Genomic DNA, 15,681 nt, shown 5'->3' on the forward strand with positions numbered 1-15,681 from the left:
ATCTCTATTTAACCAATAGTCTGCTAATAGCATCAAGTGCTATATATGCTGACTGATCATGGCTGCCATTGTTTGTTTTTCAGTCAGTACATATATATGATTACCCTCAATACATTATACGTTATAAGCTCAGACGAGATGATAAGGGCCGTCCGTATCCGCCGTGTGAGTAAGGCCTTTGGCTTCGAACCATTCGTGGATGGTATGTGGATTAAAATCTCAAGCATATGAAACGTCGGTTGTTCTGCTCAGGCACGAGCTCGTGTTTGAAATAATGAATAGAGGGCACATAAGGTATTCTTCTACTTCTTAAAATTGATACCTGCTATGTATCTATTACAGTAAACTGTGATGGTGCGACGTAAAAACAAACCGAAACAAGCAATCTTGATTCCAGGTAATTTATTGGTATGCGAGTTTTATCCTTGTAAGTGATGAAAGCAAAATAAGACATGATCTATCCATTAAGAAATAATATAAAAATTTCTTTAAAACTGGTTTTCACTTATACAAATAAAGTTACAATGTGCATTACAGTCCAAATTTCTTAAATCAATAAGTCAACACAATTACATTTGAATTGATAATGACAATAATAAACTTCAAAATGCAGAATTCGATAGAACAAGTTTAAAACTTCTTTTTTGTAAAATATGAAAAACAAAGACGGTTACAAATAGGGCAACATGACAATAGACTCAACGCAGGGTTATCGGAGAGCATCAAGACTAGTTAGATACAAAAGCAACTGCGAAAAGTGATGATATAACAGCTTTTAACAACAAAATCAATTATCAGGTGTTATTGATCTTTTCAGTTTGGACCTAACAAATGCATTATCAAGCAATATTTACCTTCGTAATATACAATTCAGGTTATTGTAAAATGAAGTAAATGTTAATTTTGATTTTCATCTTAAAGTTGCAGGCCTCCAGATGACCAAAAATGTTTAAGAAATTCGATCTTTAGAAAAATGTATAAAGATCTTAAGTAAAGTAAAACGATGCAATATTTGATAAATTATACACATGTCATGTGCGGTCAATGACTGATTTTGCTGTATCAATCAATATAATTCTACTGCGTTAGTAACGCAGTAAGAGTAAATTATGTATATTTTGACTCTTTTTGGTTATTTACGCAGATTGGAAGTGCCGTTTGTAAATTACTTTCTTTGTTCACTTAGCAGTATTATTCTTTAAAGTACATGTTCATGAATATGAAGGCATGCTGCTTTAAAATCCACTGTTTTTTTAAGAGTGTTAAGTACTACACCATATTTTTGTCAAAGCCTGTACATTTTAGATGTTATAATATTTTCACGAAACAGTTAAAAACAGCATGCCCCCAAATTCATTTTAAATGCCGAACATTTTGAAAATGTATTTTAAAGTGAACAATAAATGTGAAGTGAAGAAAAAAGTAATTTGCAATTAGCAAACAGGGCTAACAACCCACACTAGTTACTAAAACGAGAATATAACTATGCATTTAAGACCTTACTGTGTTAGTCACGTAGTAGAAATATGGTGATACATACTGTAAAATCAGTAACTTATCGCATATAACAAATAAAATGTGTCTTGATTCTTAAGCCGTTGCGATGGGCGAGAATGGTAGTTAGCTCTTTACAATATTGTCCATGAACAAGCTCAATTAAACCGAGGCTGCAACATTTTCCATTAATTTGTTTTGGACTTTCTTTTTAGGATTCTTATTTTCTCTATTCTACACTTTTGAACCTTTTCATTTTCCTTGATGCCTTAAAACATTTCTCTCAAATTTGAATGCCTTGAAATAATTTGCATCATCTAGAGGCATGTTCTTTGAAAAGAAGTTGTATCGTTTAAAATAAAAATACAAACAAAATAATTAAGATTGTAAAAGTAAATGTTGTTATAAATCTGTACAGACGGTCTGGATTTTTATGACTATGACTTAACATATGGATTCGCAGGCTACATATAAGGCTTTAATGCCAAAACCCCATAACCTATGTGGTCGTTAGACTGAACTTAAAGTACATGCAGTAGAAAACATATTTCATGCAAAAATGTTTGAGATCAACTGGTAACAACAATAATGCCATTAATATTCGTATGTCTGACGACGGATGTTTATATATAAATTCGTATTGCTTTTATTATATTTCTTTATGTTCTTACTATTATGATCCTTATTAAGATTCAAATTGTGATCATTCATTTGAATCAAAACTTATGTCTTATTAGTCCCGTGTCATTTATTCCAGGTATACTTTTATATAAAACAACTGCTTTTTAGCTCAGAAATAACACCTCGTTGATAAAGTTCATGCTTAACTAAGATAATCACATAAGTACAAAATAACAAGGCGCTCGCTCACTCAAGCACAATAAGAACACGCTAACAAATGAATGTTCGCGCTTGCACAAGCACAAAAAAGACAAGCACGCTCGCACACGAACATAAAGAAGCGACAACACTTTTACATTTCTATTAAATATATATGGTTCAAAGTTCTAACTATTGATCCATAATTTTAAATGAGGAACATGTTAATCAATTCTGATACGAGGAACATGTTAATTAATTCTGATACGTCATATTCCACACAATCGCAAACTCTCTGAAAGAAAAAAAAGTAAGGCACAAGATAATAAAACATATAACCATTGTGAAATAAACGTATAGTTACAAGATAAATATGTCCAGAGGTTAGTGTAACATATAACAATTGATACAATACATCATAAAAGGCAATTATATATGTTTCATCGACCTCATAGTAAGCTTGTTAAATAAAGTTAAATAAAAGTGGAGCGAATCAAATTTAGTTGTAAAATTGCTGATATGAATAGAATATTCTGTTATAAAACAGCTGAAAATTATTACTATACATACTTAAAGGGGCAAATGATAACCAATTCCGCAAAATGAATCACTCATTTATCATAAATGTCTGAAAGTATTATTTCTCCTTACATAACTGCAAGTAAGACATAAATAGAAATACAAACAAATAATGTAAATGTATACCATACAGTTAAATAAATTCAAAATGTGTTTCCAAATTTAAAGCAAGAGCATTCTGAATATACTATTTATAAAACGAACATTTTAAAAATAAAATAAATTCAAATGCTCCTATTTAATTTCAATGCGTTTACATGTCAAACAATGATCCAAAAATAAAATCTGATAACAGGTTCCTGTTGTAATAACGCTTAACAGAATGTAGAATTGTGGCAGAACAACGAAAGAAAGATAAAGAAAATAAACACGTTCATACGACAATCATAAAATGGCAAAGTCATGGTTTATAGAGTTATATAAATTTTAATTGCATAGGTATTAAAGCATGTAAAAATATGGCACAACTTTGAAAGTTGGAATGTGTAAAAATATGGCACAACGGAACAAAAAATTTAAAAACATGCTGTCATGTCGGTCAGAAAAAAAAAGTTTTTTAAATGATATACTAACAAAAAATGCGTACAATAAGTAAAACTTATTGCGGCATTAAAACGACTGTATGCCATGAAAAATAATATCTTTTATTTATTATTATTTTCATTTTAATGGTCTAACATCTTAACAGGTTACTGCAAATTTACAGCTAAATCTTATTTCTGCTATATGTTCAGATACCATTTATAACATGACCTGATGTGCTTTACACGTTGGATCTAGTCTGTTTCATAACATGTAGCACATTCACTTTAGTGAGTAGTTTAACGCAATATTGCAGTTCAAAACACAGCTTCTGTTTCGCCACTATTATTAAGTCTTGTTGTCTCCCCTTAACTAATACGACTTGCGATTGATATAATAGTAAATGGAAAGTAATCAATACAACAAATAGCTTTTTATTATATTAATGTAAAATGTAAAAATTGCTAATGACAACTATAATATTACTGTAGCCAAAACCATATTTCTCATGAATATATGATTTAAATCATTAATTACTTGCAAATATACATGAATAAAACACTTTTTTCTAAATTTTAAGTTTCTTTTACATTTCTTCTGTCTTTTTTTATTGGAAAAAAGGGAAAGGTGAATACGGTGGAGGGTCATATGATAACCCAAAGCCCTTTGTGTATCCGTGACCTTGTGAAAATGCTTTTTGGTTCATTTGTATAGTATCGTGTATTTCCTGGACTTGTTCAGCGACCTTGTTGAGAAGCTGTGTATGATCTGCTGGTGGTTGATCTCTGTTGAACTCTCTCTCTGACGTTCTTGACAACGATCCTGACCGTCGTTTCTGTGAAGTTTTTTGCCTCGATTTTGGATTCACGTCAGTTCCTGGCTTGCCCCTCATGAGATCTTGAAATTTCTTTGCAAGATCATCGCGACCAATATCCATTAAGCGTTGTGAAATAAATATACCTGCATGAAGAGTAATAATTGCAAATAGTAATGTAGTAATATTATACATGTACGTTACAAAGATGCAAATCGATAGCTGTATTGTTGTTCGATACTAGAACGTAGCATAGTAGCTGAAATAATTTAGTGAATAATAATGTTAAATTCATTTAAAGCTATACTTATAACAGATTTGCGAAGGAATAGTATAAAATAAATATTTCACAAATCCTTATTTTTTATTGTGCTTTACATCCAACCAACACTGTTATTAGTCATGTGTTTTTACTGATAGAAAAGGGAACTTAGATGCCCCTCCGGTACTATTTTAGGAATGAGCAGGCTTCTAAGTAGAACTAATCTATGTCCCGTATGTTACATGGATAGCTACCATCAGTCAAAAAATTCAAGATTCCTGGTGGGATTCTTACCAACGGCGGTAAGTGCAAGTATTTGGAAGTCAACGACCTAAACCACCTGTCCACTGACGTTTGTGTTTATCATTTAAAAAGATTGTAGTGTCAGTCATATATGTCTATGCAGTATACAAACAGTACAAAGACCTTTATACCTTCAATTTATTTAGAAACATTGTAATACATTTGTATTATAAAAACAGAATAACTGAATAGAACAAACACGCATAAAACATCTCAATGATAAACAATAAACTTACCAACGTCAACTAATTTCTGGGTTTTGTTAATCTCCTTAAGTAAGATACAAGCAAGAAGTGAAGTTCTGTCCGTGTCGATGGTTCGTTTAAGATCGTCATCCGAGTCCCAAGTGTACTTCTTGACAAGAGTTTCTCTTTCGCGAGGTCTCAGTGAATTGCTTATTTTCCTTAATATCTGAAGAATCTCTTCGTTTACTTCTACATGAATTGTGGAAACTGACGAAATAACAAAAGCACGGATAATGTCATTCTCTAAATAAAATGCACACATTAAGGCATACTTAATAAATATCATAAAATTATCCAGACTTTTTTATGTTTTTTGATGAAACTCGGTATTATAGACATGAGATACAAAATTGCATTATTGTTTGTTCTACAATATGGAGGGAGAATTTTATTTTCTTTTCAGGCCACGTAAAAGATCGTCAAAGCCGCTAGATATGCAAGAAAAAGTTTTATAAATGATTGTGATAAAAAGTATATTATATAAGATGCAAGACAGAAATCAGAGCACTTAATTGATAACGCTTTCGCCCGTTTGATCACAATTGTAAGTTACAATATTTACATCGCATATATATATGTTTCCCTAAGATGTATATTTTACATAGTCTCTTTTACTAGTTTTGCTAGAAAAAAAGAACATATGACATAATGATAGATATATAAATAGATACCTTCTTTTGCGATGGACTGCATCAGCTTCTTAAAACTTTCCAGCAGCATCTTGTCCATCTCATTTATATCAATTTCCGCGAAAAACCGAAGTTTTTCTAATTCAAATTTGAGTGGTAATAATTGGGACTGTAACTCGTTAAGTGCTAATTCAAACTGGCGTTGTCGTATACCGAATCTTTCTGTCAGACGATTGGCGACAACTATAGTGTTTGCGGAGAGCAATGTATATATATCAACTTTGTCATGCTGGCTGACTGTCTTCAAGGCGCACTCAAAGTCTTGCATTGCTTTCTGGCTAGATGATGCATAGTTCTCCTTGTCCTCTAGCTTCTCCACGTCTGATGACTTAAGTGTCATGATAACAAGTTCGTCCTTTTTGATTTTTTCTTCAAGTTCCGTTATCTTTGACTTGTTATCTGAAAGTTGACCAGAGAGTCGAAGACGTTCTGTTTCACTGTCCTCTAATTGTTTTGATTTTGCTTCAAGTTGTTGATATAGGCTAGCAAATTTCTTCTGTTGGTCATTTTCTGTAATCTCAGCTTCTCTTTCTTCTGGAAAAAGATTTGTGTAAGATAAGTAAATTATATTATTAATTTTGTGAAACGAAACCTAGGTTATTTTGTTGAACACAGACTTGTTGTTTGTTTTCAAATAATGAAAGAATGTAAGTTCCATACAACAAGTAAGATATCTATCTATACGTTTGTCATGACGAGATAAATATTATATAGAGATTTGAACTCTCGTAAGTTATCTATTTATAACAAATTGATGCCTTCAAATTTTAATATCATAAGATAAAATCATATATTACGATAGCAGTAGCTTATTTTAAAGCTTAATGATTATAAAATTTGAGGTATTAAACTTTTATCGATGACATTCACCTTCGACATTGTACGTTTTGTCTATTTCCACATAATCTATACCGAGCTCTTTCATGTCGGCGGTGCACAAATGATCTTCAAGCAGACCTTCTAGAATAGTAACATATTTTTCAGGTATCATGAGTGTTATCAGAAGACTGGATGATGGTTCAACACCAGCGATTATTACAAATTGCGCCGGAATAAACAAGATAGCTGCAATTCGGTTGCGGACGCTTTGCACATAACTTGTTGTACAATTTCGAAAGTTGCGCCCTTCAACGTGGAATTTAACATACTTGAATCCATTTTCTGTAAGAAATACAATTTGTAATTTAAGTGTTAAACAGTCTCAAATAATGGTTATTTGCAAAACAGGTTTAAACAGTAAATGCATTTAACGCTATATGTATAGTTTGGAATTATTACCATATGCTTCGTACGTTTTTCTGTTAAAGTAATTTAACTTATCACAAAAGGAAATTTTGCAAAATAAAAAATAATTGTTAATTAAAAGACTAATAAATAGTATTCCTTTGAAGCTAATAATTTTGTCACTGAAAGTTTATCAAATACAATTCTTACCTGGTAGGGCGGAAGCGGGATAGAAATGAATCACGTTCCCAACAGTTCTAGAATATTCAACCCCATCTTTGATGAGATCAACTCTACCTAGTCTATACAACATTGCATGCAGGTAAATGAGATTTTCACGACTCAGCCATCTTCTTGTTCTCATGATATTGAAGAGATCACGAACCGACTTCATTTCTTTTAATGTTTCATCATTTATTCCACCGTGTCCTGAAAATTTTTACTGATTATTTTTTTTAAAACTATCTTCAATAATTTACTGCAAGTGCTTTACACAGATATCTTAAAATGCAAAATTTGATTACATGCATCAATAATTTATATCAAAATAGCGGCAATGATTGAGTTAAGTCTGTCTCTTGCTAAATTTGATGAACGATTATGGCTCTTTCTGATGGTTATCTTAAACATTCATAGATCTGCAAATACTACCTTAGATCTGCAAAAACGTTCATATTTGTGAACTATTTGTGTTGCTGTCTATTCCATGTATGAACCTCACAAATAGATGAACGCAAACATACCAGAGACACAATTTTATTACTTAAATAAGATACGAACAGATTCGATTGAATCATTTTCATGCAAATCTGTGCACTGCAAGAAAATTCGTATAAATAGAGGAGAAAACAATTATCAAGCTTATTATCTATCTGCTAAAACTAACTGTAAAGCTTTGTAGAAATTAATGTTAAACACTAAACATTTTTTTAGATTTTAAATCAAGTGCCGATTTTTGACCTATTTCTTTCTAATAAAAACACATATAATAACTTTTCACAACGGCGTTGTCAACGGCTAAGCTTTTTACAGAGGCGTTTTTGATATCTTTGAATTTTCATAGTGGCATCATTTACATCCATGCATTTTCACAGTGGCGTCATTTTCATCTATAAATCTCAACGGCGGCATCTCTTATATCAATAAATTTTCATGCAGCGTCTCTTCAAGGATGGATTTTAAAAGCGATGTTTTATACATCTAAAATTTTCACAGTTTCGTCTTTTATATCTATGAATTGTCATAGCGGTGTCTTTAACATCTATGAAGTTTTACAGCTGCGTCATTTTCATCTGGCATTTATGTCAATAAATTGAAAACACTGGTTCGACGATGTTCAACTACAAGAAATGGGCAGTACAATAAACTGTTGGTCAAATATTTTGTATATTCAATGCCCAATCCTCCTTGTTGTTTTCTTTATTCTATATTTTATAAACTGAGAAATCTTTTCATAAAAAAAACTCACCAATTCAACATGAAAAGTAATTTTGCCTTACAACATATAAAATGAATGATATTTTTGAATACGTCAAGATTAGATGAAGCATTTTCATTCGCCACACATGTTTTACTCGTCTTTAAATTGCTTTAATCTAGGAAATAACTTGCAGTTGCATAGGCAGCTGGTTTAATCGTATCTATTTACTGTGTCCAACATAAACAGCGCATTTAATTTTCTGTGCAACTACGAATTACATCGCAGAACAATCTCTCGCAGAAACATAACGATATAAATTCGGTTGAATTTTACTGCGATCAGTCTGACCAGTACTCCAATTTCAATGTTTATCGTCAAGAGGAACCCTTATATTTACCATTAGCCTAAATCTGCCATATCCTGGTCCGCTTATGTCCTTCTGGCTCTAAAATTGTGGTATTTGGTTGTGACAAGGTCCTGGAATATTATGGTATATTGTAAACATCTGAAAAAGGTGTGATCCCTCGGAAGCATTTATCACACCGAAATCATATGGAATTTGCAGGCTTGATTGAGTCCATAAAACTTATAAAAATCTGGAAACCTTTTATAGTTGATACTAAACACGTGTCGCAAACACATAATCATGGCTATAACACCACATATTAATTTCAAACTATCTTTAACAACAGCATGTTCTGATCAGAGCTGCATTACTGGTACTGGTACTGCAGTACGTACTGCAGCTATTTTGCAAGTACTGGTACTGATACTTAATTACTCTTACAAAATTTTGCTACTACTGGTACTGGTACTGCATTACTGTCTTAAAAAGTGGTACTGCTACTGCATTACCCAGTACTTTTGGTTTTGATAAAAATTAAAAATAACATCATTTTTTTCATAAAATAAAGCTGTAAATTACATTAACTATATTTTATTTTTGTGAAAAAGTAAGTCATCAAATCTAAAGATAATTTGCTGCAATATTCCTTCAAATGTTAACATAGTATTCATCATAAAAAGCACCAAAGACTTTAAGTAAAAATTGAATTAAGATAAACAGGCTCAATAACTCTTTACCCTAAAATATCCTTATTAAAATCTTTTATTACTTTGTATTTACTAGTAAAAGAGCAAAATGAACACTCATTAATTTCTTCTATTCTAAAAAATCCCATTTCAAGAAAAAAGTGATATTGTTAGCACCATAAAAAGTTGTTATTCACTTTGGTTTAAATTGAACAGGGGTGTGAAGGTGTGAAAGGCAACAATAGACTGTTGTGTTTTAAATGAAAGATGTTTGCATTGTATTTATACAGTTGACTGGTTACTAAACAATTAGATATGACATGAATATATGTTGTAAATATTGTTTGTAAAAAGTATGTGAAAACTATAAAGTTGTAAATATGTGATGTTAACTTTAAAGCAGCACGCCTCAAGATTCATCCCAATTTTCATGAAAATTTTGAAAATGTATTTAAAGGTAAAATATTGTTAAATTAACAAAGAAAATACTTGACACATTACTATCGGCACTAAAAATCCACGTAAATTGCCAAAAAGAGGTCAAAAGATGCATAAATAGCCCCTACTGCGTTAGTAACGCAGTATAAATATGGTGATAAATGCTACAAAATACAGTCATTAATTGCACATAAGATATAAATTATCACTTGAATCTTTAATTTCTTTACTTTTCTCAAAGTTTTAGTAATTTTTTTCCAAGTTTAATTTTCTTGAAATATTTTGGGTCATCTGGAGGCATGCAGCTTTCAAGTAAATTATGATTTTATTTCTTTGCTGAATAATATTTGCAATTATTTGTTTGACACTGTATTTATTTAAACTTTGATGAATATATAAAAGTAATGGTACTGATACTTAATTACTTCACCAAAAAAAGTACTGGTACTGCAGTACCGAGCTAAAATCTAGTACTGGTACTGGTAATGGTACTGCATAATTTGCCAAGTACTGGTACTGGTACTTAAGTACAACACCCTTAGTACTGATGCAGCTCTGGTTCTAATGTATTTCAAAAATTGGCATTAATCAATTTGTACCAGGCATCGGTACATGTATGTAAGCAATATCAAAAGCCTACATAATTTTAATCATCTCTCTCATGTATCAACATCAGCACGTCAAATTTCGTCCAAGGTGGAATTTTCTAATGCAATAACAATGTTTATTCCATGTTCAAAATGTAGAACAATCTTAAAATGGTCGGTTTACCTTAATTAGCTGTAATTACCTTATTTTTACTTTGTTGTAGATTAAAAAATTGTGTTTCCATACATCTCCCCTGCAAATCAAACTAATGTCCAGAGTTTTGTATCGTTTCCTTCATCTTTCCACATTTGAGGTTGACAGGAGCAGATGTTCTTCTATAACTGCATTTCATCGTTGGAAATGAACATTGCTTTCCAGAATAACAATGTGTATTATTCAAGTAGTTTATTTCTTCTTGTTTTATTATCAATAATCAACACCACAACCATTTTGTTCTTATGCGTTTGGTTTTGTGTAAAAAATAACTGCCTTCAGAAACTTCACATGATAATAGGAAATCGCACGTGCCTTATAAATGGAGGTCGCCAAAACTACGCCAAAAATCTGTCAGTCGAAAATATCTTTGTGCCTTATAAATGGAGGTCGCCAAAACTACGCCAAAGATCTGTCAGTCGAAAATATCTTTGTTCAGTTGCAAAAGCAAACAATATCTTGGTTTCAAAGATCCTGTATGTCGTAATTCAGGTTGTAACCACAATTAAGTGAACTTTTATATATGTATATATTTATGCTTCTAAAACAATTTTCAAACTAAAACAATTTTCAAACATGTGAAGAATGTAAAATATGTTCCGCAAATATTTGTCCACATTATATGTTATCATTAAAATATATGCATGCATTTCTTTTTGAAAACAATTGACGTAGACTTTAAAGAAAATGAATTTCTAATAACCTCCCTTTATTAACATCAAAATGTAAATTCGATAATAACTTTACAAATAATGATTTTTGGAACTTACAATATTGATAAATCATCATTTGAGTATTTAATTTATTATATAAAACCATAACAAAAATGTGTTACATGATCTTTAATGGAAAAATTAAACAAAACTTCGTATAATGAATAAATTTCAGCTAAAATTTGAACATAATTTGTATACATTTGTAGATTTCAAACATCCAACTTTAATAAGAGTAACAACCTCTTACGTACAATGACCGACATTATCCGCATAATAAAATATCCTATTTTACTTTCTTTATTCAATTTAATGCAATCTATTAGCAAAACGTTAATATGCAATTACATATATGAGAAAATATATCACAATCAAAATATATTTTTGTATTGAATTTTATCAAAATCTTAATAAAAAGAAATTGTGATGGCAGTGGTCGATGTTACAAAGCAAAGGAAACCACTGAGTATGAGTTTACTGGTATACTACATATATTATAAACTAAAAGCCACTTCCTTTAGTGTGATGACAATAGTTTAAAATACTTAAGACATTTCTGTTATATTATATCATTCCAGTGACAAGTCAGCGGTAACATACCTTGACTTACTGTGATGAATTAAAATAAAACATAATGTAGATGTGTTGCTCAATTGCATGTTCTAGCAGAAAGTAATTAGGGTGAACTTAAAAGTGAGTTCATTTATTATCCTTGCATTCATATTATTTGGTTTATCTTTTCATCTTTGTGGTACTCAATATAGCAACGTTAAAATGTATTGGTGAACAGTAAGAACTACAATGTTGGGTACTATATCTTCAAAACTGATATAACACAAAATGTTATCTGATGGGTGATGTTATATGTGATTTTATGTAGATCCTTTATCACAAAGTTTGAAGCACACTGAATGATGTCAATCGCAATTTTAAATAGAAAATTTAAATGCAGAGAAAAAAAAGTTAAAAGCATGAATTATCTTAATTATATAAAAACGGTTATGCATTTCATTCAGCATTTTGGCTGAATTCAACTCTACATATCATAATACTAACCAAACATTTGCTTACAACAAACAAAAGAAATGCGTAGTACTATACTTTCATTTGAATTGATTTAAATGAGCTATGCATTGTAATAATCCTCCTCATATTGTCAATGAGATATCTAATAGGCAAACAGACATAAAAAAAATTATGTACAAATATGGTTGCTAAGAACAGAAGGAATTAAAGAAGTTCTTGCACTGTCTTGAACATAAAGTATGAACTAACATATTAACCAAAATGCTAAGCATTTTAAAATTCATGCATTTAGCTTAGTGGGGAAAATGCAAAATTTCAGAAAATATCAGGGGTAAATGTGATAGATCCATATCCTGCATTTCATTTTTTGAAACGTAGCTTAGGTTGAATACAGAAAATAAAAAGTGATATAAAATACCTCGACAAAGGTGTTTCAATTTATCAAACTCCTCCGTTGTTATACCATCTGCTATTTGATCAAGGAATATATTAAACTGCCAGTCAGGATGTGGTTCGGGAATTTCCTCAAAATCTTCAGCTGTGTCAGACTGTGGTGCCTGAGCATCATTATTAGTTTGAGATAATTGTTCTTCTGATATGTTTTCATTTTCTGAAGGTTGTCTTGGTGCCATTGGTAAAGCATCAATTGAAATTGAAGAATTGTCCTGTTCCATGTTGTTTCCTAGGGTTTGAAAGTTATATACACTTATATACAACCCTTTTATCAGTACATCTAAAAATTTCATTACGTGATTCCATGAATACAAGATATTAACATATACTAAGTTTATTACATATCATAAATGCTACTCATCGTTAAAAAATTAAAAATATATAAATTATATATAGTTAAAAAAAGTTCTCACTCAGGCTGTTTTATTAAAAAAGAGTATTTTTTATAGCAAGTTTCAACTTTAATCTGAATTTTGTTTTAACGGCAAATGCACTATCAAATAAATATTTAAACTCACCTGCACTTTTGACTAAAAAGTATGACTGTCAATATGTTATGATAAGAAACGGGTTAGATATGCTTTTAAAATGTTTAAACCCTACGTACATACACTACTCCGTTATTTGTTGTATGTTTTAATCGTCTGCTAAAATTTGCCAAGCTTATCTTGACGATATTTAGTGCATTCGACATGTATTATCAAAGAATAATTTATTTAAATACAACCCTAGTAACCAATCTTCTTCTAAAAAATGTTTATCTTATTTTATTTACATTTTAGGTCGAAGAGATTTGATGTGTATATTGCATTTTACAAGTTAAATTGTAAAAGGATATACTTGTTTTCTTTCTTTCATTAGATGCAAATGCGACAGCCGCGCAAAGTACAACAGTGTATCAAATATCAATAATGTTGAACCATTGTATGATTTACTGCACATTGAAATGGTAAACGATAAAGCAAACATGCAGTACCGATAATAGCGTACCACATTATCTTATTATGCACATTTAAACATGTTCTTTGGCAATGTTCCAGATTATGAATGTATAGATTACAACGCGAACGCTTTCGGTATAGCTGTAATTGTTAACGTCGTTAAGGTTCAATTCTGAATATAGACAAAACAAAGTTTCTAACAGTTACATGTAAACATGACTGCTAGTTTTATTTATTATAATACCTATTCTCCTTTTTCCATTATCTTAAGGTATAATTGAACCTTTGACTTAAGTCAAAAGTTTTAAACCGAAATAATAATAAATTAAAAATGTTGAATTTTGGTTCATTATTAAAATGACACATTCGTGTAACTTTCCACAGTTGTGCATCATTTAAATCACATTAAAATTTCTTTCTAAAGAGTTAAACATTTAAAACGACATTAATATTCCGAATTTCAAGTCGTTCCGAATAAGTCAACATCAAATTTTATTTTGTTTTCAATTCTAAAGATTTCTAAACACTTTAAAACCTTTCATCATTTTTCTTCAAAATATTCTAAAATTTGTGCCTAATGATTTTAATAACAATTGTTTAAAAACATTAAACAGAAATTATACCGAAAAAAGCAGAAGATTTATTTTGAAAAAAATATTTAAAACTAAAGTATACGTTCAACAGAACTCGTTACATAGCCGCCATGTTTTTTACAACCGCCATATTGAAATGAAAATAATTCTAATTATTTGATATCAAATTAAGACAGCCAAAGCTAAAGGAAAAGTATATAGCAACTTACTTTTGGTATACTATTGATGAAGTGAAGGTAATTATATCCAAACTGATATAGAATTTAAGAATTATTTAAGGAAAGGAAGACAAGTGAATGTTACGTCCTATAAGTTCATTTTAAGCGCGGTTGTTATGTGTTATTTTTAGATTTTCCGAAAACGAGACTTTCGAACAGTTGTTAATCATTACGTGGCACGTTGTGAAATTGTAAACTATGTAACAGTTACTCTTAATCGATTGATATGCTAAATTAAGATGATTCAATACTATTCATTGTTTCTAGTCCTAATTTACGTTATATATATATGACTCATGTCATGTCCAATATGTATATGTGTAGTCTGCATCTGTGATAAAATTTAGAACCTTTTATAAAAACATATAACTTGTAAATGCACTAAAGATGGTGATTGTAAGTAATTGGGAATATATGGGCGGACAGTTTACAGATTGTGTACGTTCTTACAATGAATATATAGTCAAAAATAGTTATTAGATTTATAAGGAAGCATGATGTTAGGGCCACTGAGATTTCAAGACTTTTTTTAATTAAAAAAGAAATATTTTCAGTTTTAAGTGTTCAGTGAGTGAGGATAAATGAAAAAAATAACACATCAATCAATGGTTGACATTTTATTTTTATTTTCTCCTATTCTTTTTGTGGAAGGTAAAGGTCATGCAATATCAATAATGTCTTACCTGAACTTTGTTAGAGCATATTAGGAAGTATCTTTATTTAATATATTTAGTCGTTATAAAGCAAAGTTCTGAACAATAAAATGAAACTGTCTTTATATAAGCACAGTACTTTGTGTCATGAAAGTTTTAAGGGTGACTAAGCATACTGAAAGTATTCTATAAGAAAAAAATGATCATAATAGCAAATTTAGTGATAATATTATTTATGTTAATTAAATGATCAAAAACTCATTAGTTATTGACACAACTTCAACAAACTCATTTATAGCATAGAAATGTGTGTGTGCGTGTATGCGTGCTGTGTGTGCGTGTGTGATAATGTAAAAAAGATAATTTAACTTGTGAGCGGATTTAGCTAGATGTGTTCGTTACACTACAGTACCAAGAACACTTAAAATCAATGGTTGTAGTT

The 15,681-nt window shown here is 30.5% G+C and overlaps 1 protein-coding gene across 2 annotated transcripts; it reads right to left on the reverse strand.

The window, feature by feature from the left end:
• Positions 1–385: 385 nt before the first annotated feature.
• Positions 386–14,726, reverse strand: LOC132731441 (uncharacterized). Of its 2 annotated transcripts, none has more exons than XM_060717621.1 (7): positions 14,578–14,726; positions 12,800–13,063; positions 7,162–7,380; positions 6,598–6,888; positions 5,710–6,258; positions 5,030–5,245; positions 386–4,374 (listed from the first exon to the last, which is right to left on the reverse strand). In XM_060717621.1, the coding sequence occupies exons 2-7, from the start codon at positions 13,053–13,055 to the stop codon at positions 4,022–4,024; spliced, it is 1,884 nt and encodes a 627-aa protein (XP_060573604.1). In that variant the 5' UTR covers positions 13,056–13,063; positions 14,578–14,726; the 3' UTR covers positions 386–4,021. The 2 variants fall into 2 exon arrangements, with proteins under 2 accessions (XP_060573604.1, XP_060573603.1); XM_060717620.1 differs by having other exon boundaries at positions 5,710–6,261.
• Positions 14,727–15,681: the final 955 nt, after the last annotated feature.

The sequence above is a fragment of the Ruditapes philippinarum genome, unplaced genomic scaffold (assembly GCF_026571515.1).
Source record: "Ruditapes philippinarum isolate M1 unplaced genomic scaffold, ASM2657151v2 ctg4126_1_1_1_1, whole genome shotgun sequence".
Taxonomy (NCBI): Eukaryota; Metazoa; Mollusca; class Bivalvia; order Venerida; family Veneridae; genus Ruditapes; species Ruditapes philippinarum.

What these genes read in the sequence shown, in the direction of transcription:
- LOC132731441 (XM_060717620.1), bottom strand. Translation starts at nt 13,055, where the DNA reads ATGGAACAGGACAATTCTTCAATTTCAATTGATGCTTTACCAATGGCA. An exon ending in TCCCGCTTCCGCCCTACCAG is followed by an intron (nt 6,889 to 7,161) that starts GTAAGAATTGTA and finishes TATTTCTTACAG; the next exon opens with AAAATGGATTCAAGTATGTT. An exon ending in CCAGAAATTAGTTGACGTTG is followed by an intron (nt 4,375 to 5,029) that starts GTAAGTTTATTG and finishes CTCTTCATGCAG; the next exon opens with GTATATTTATTTCACAACGC.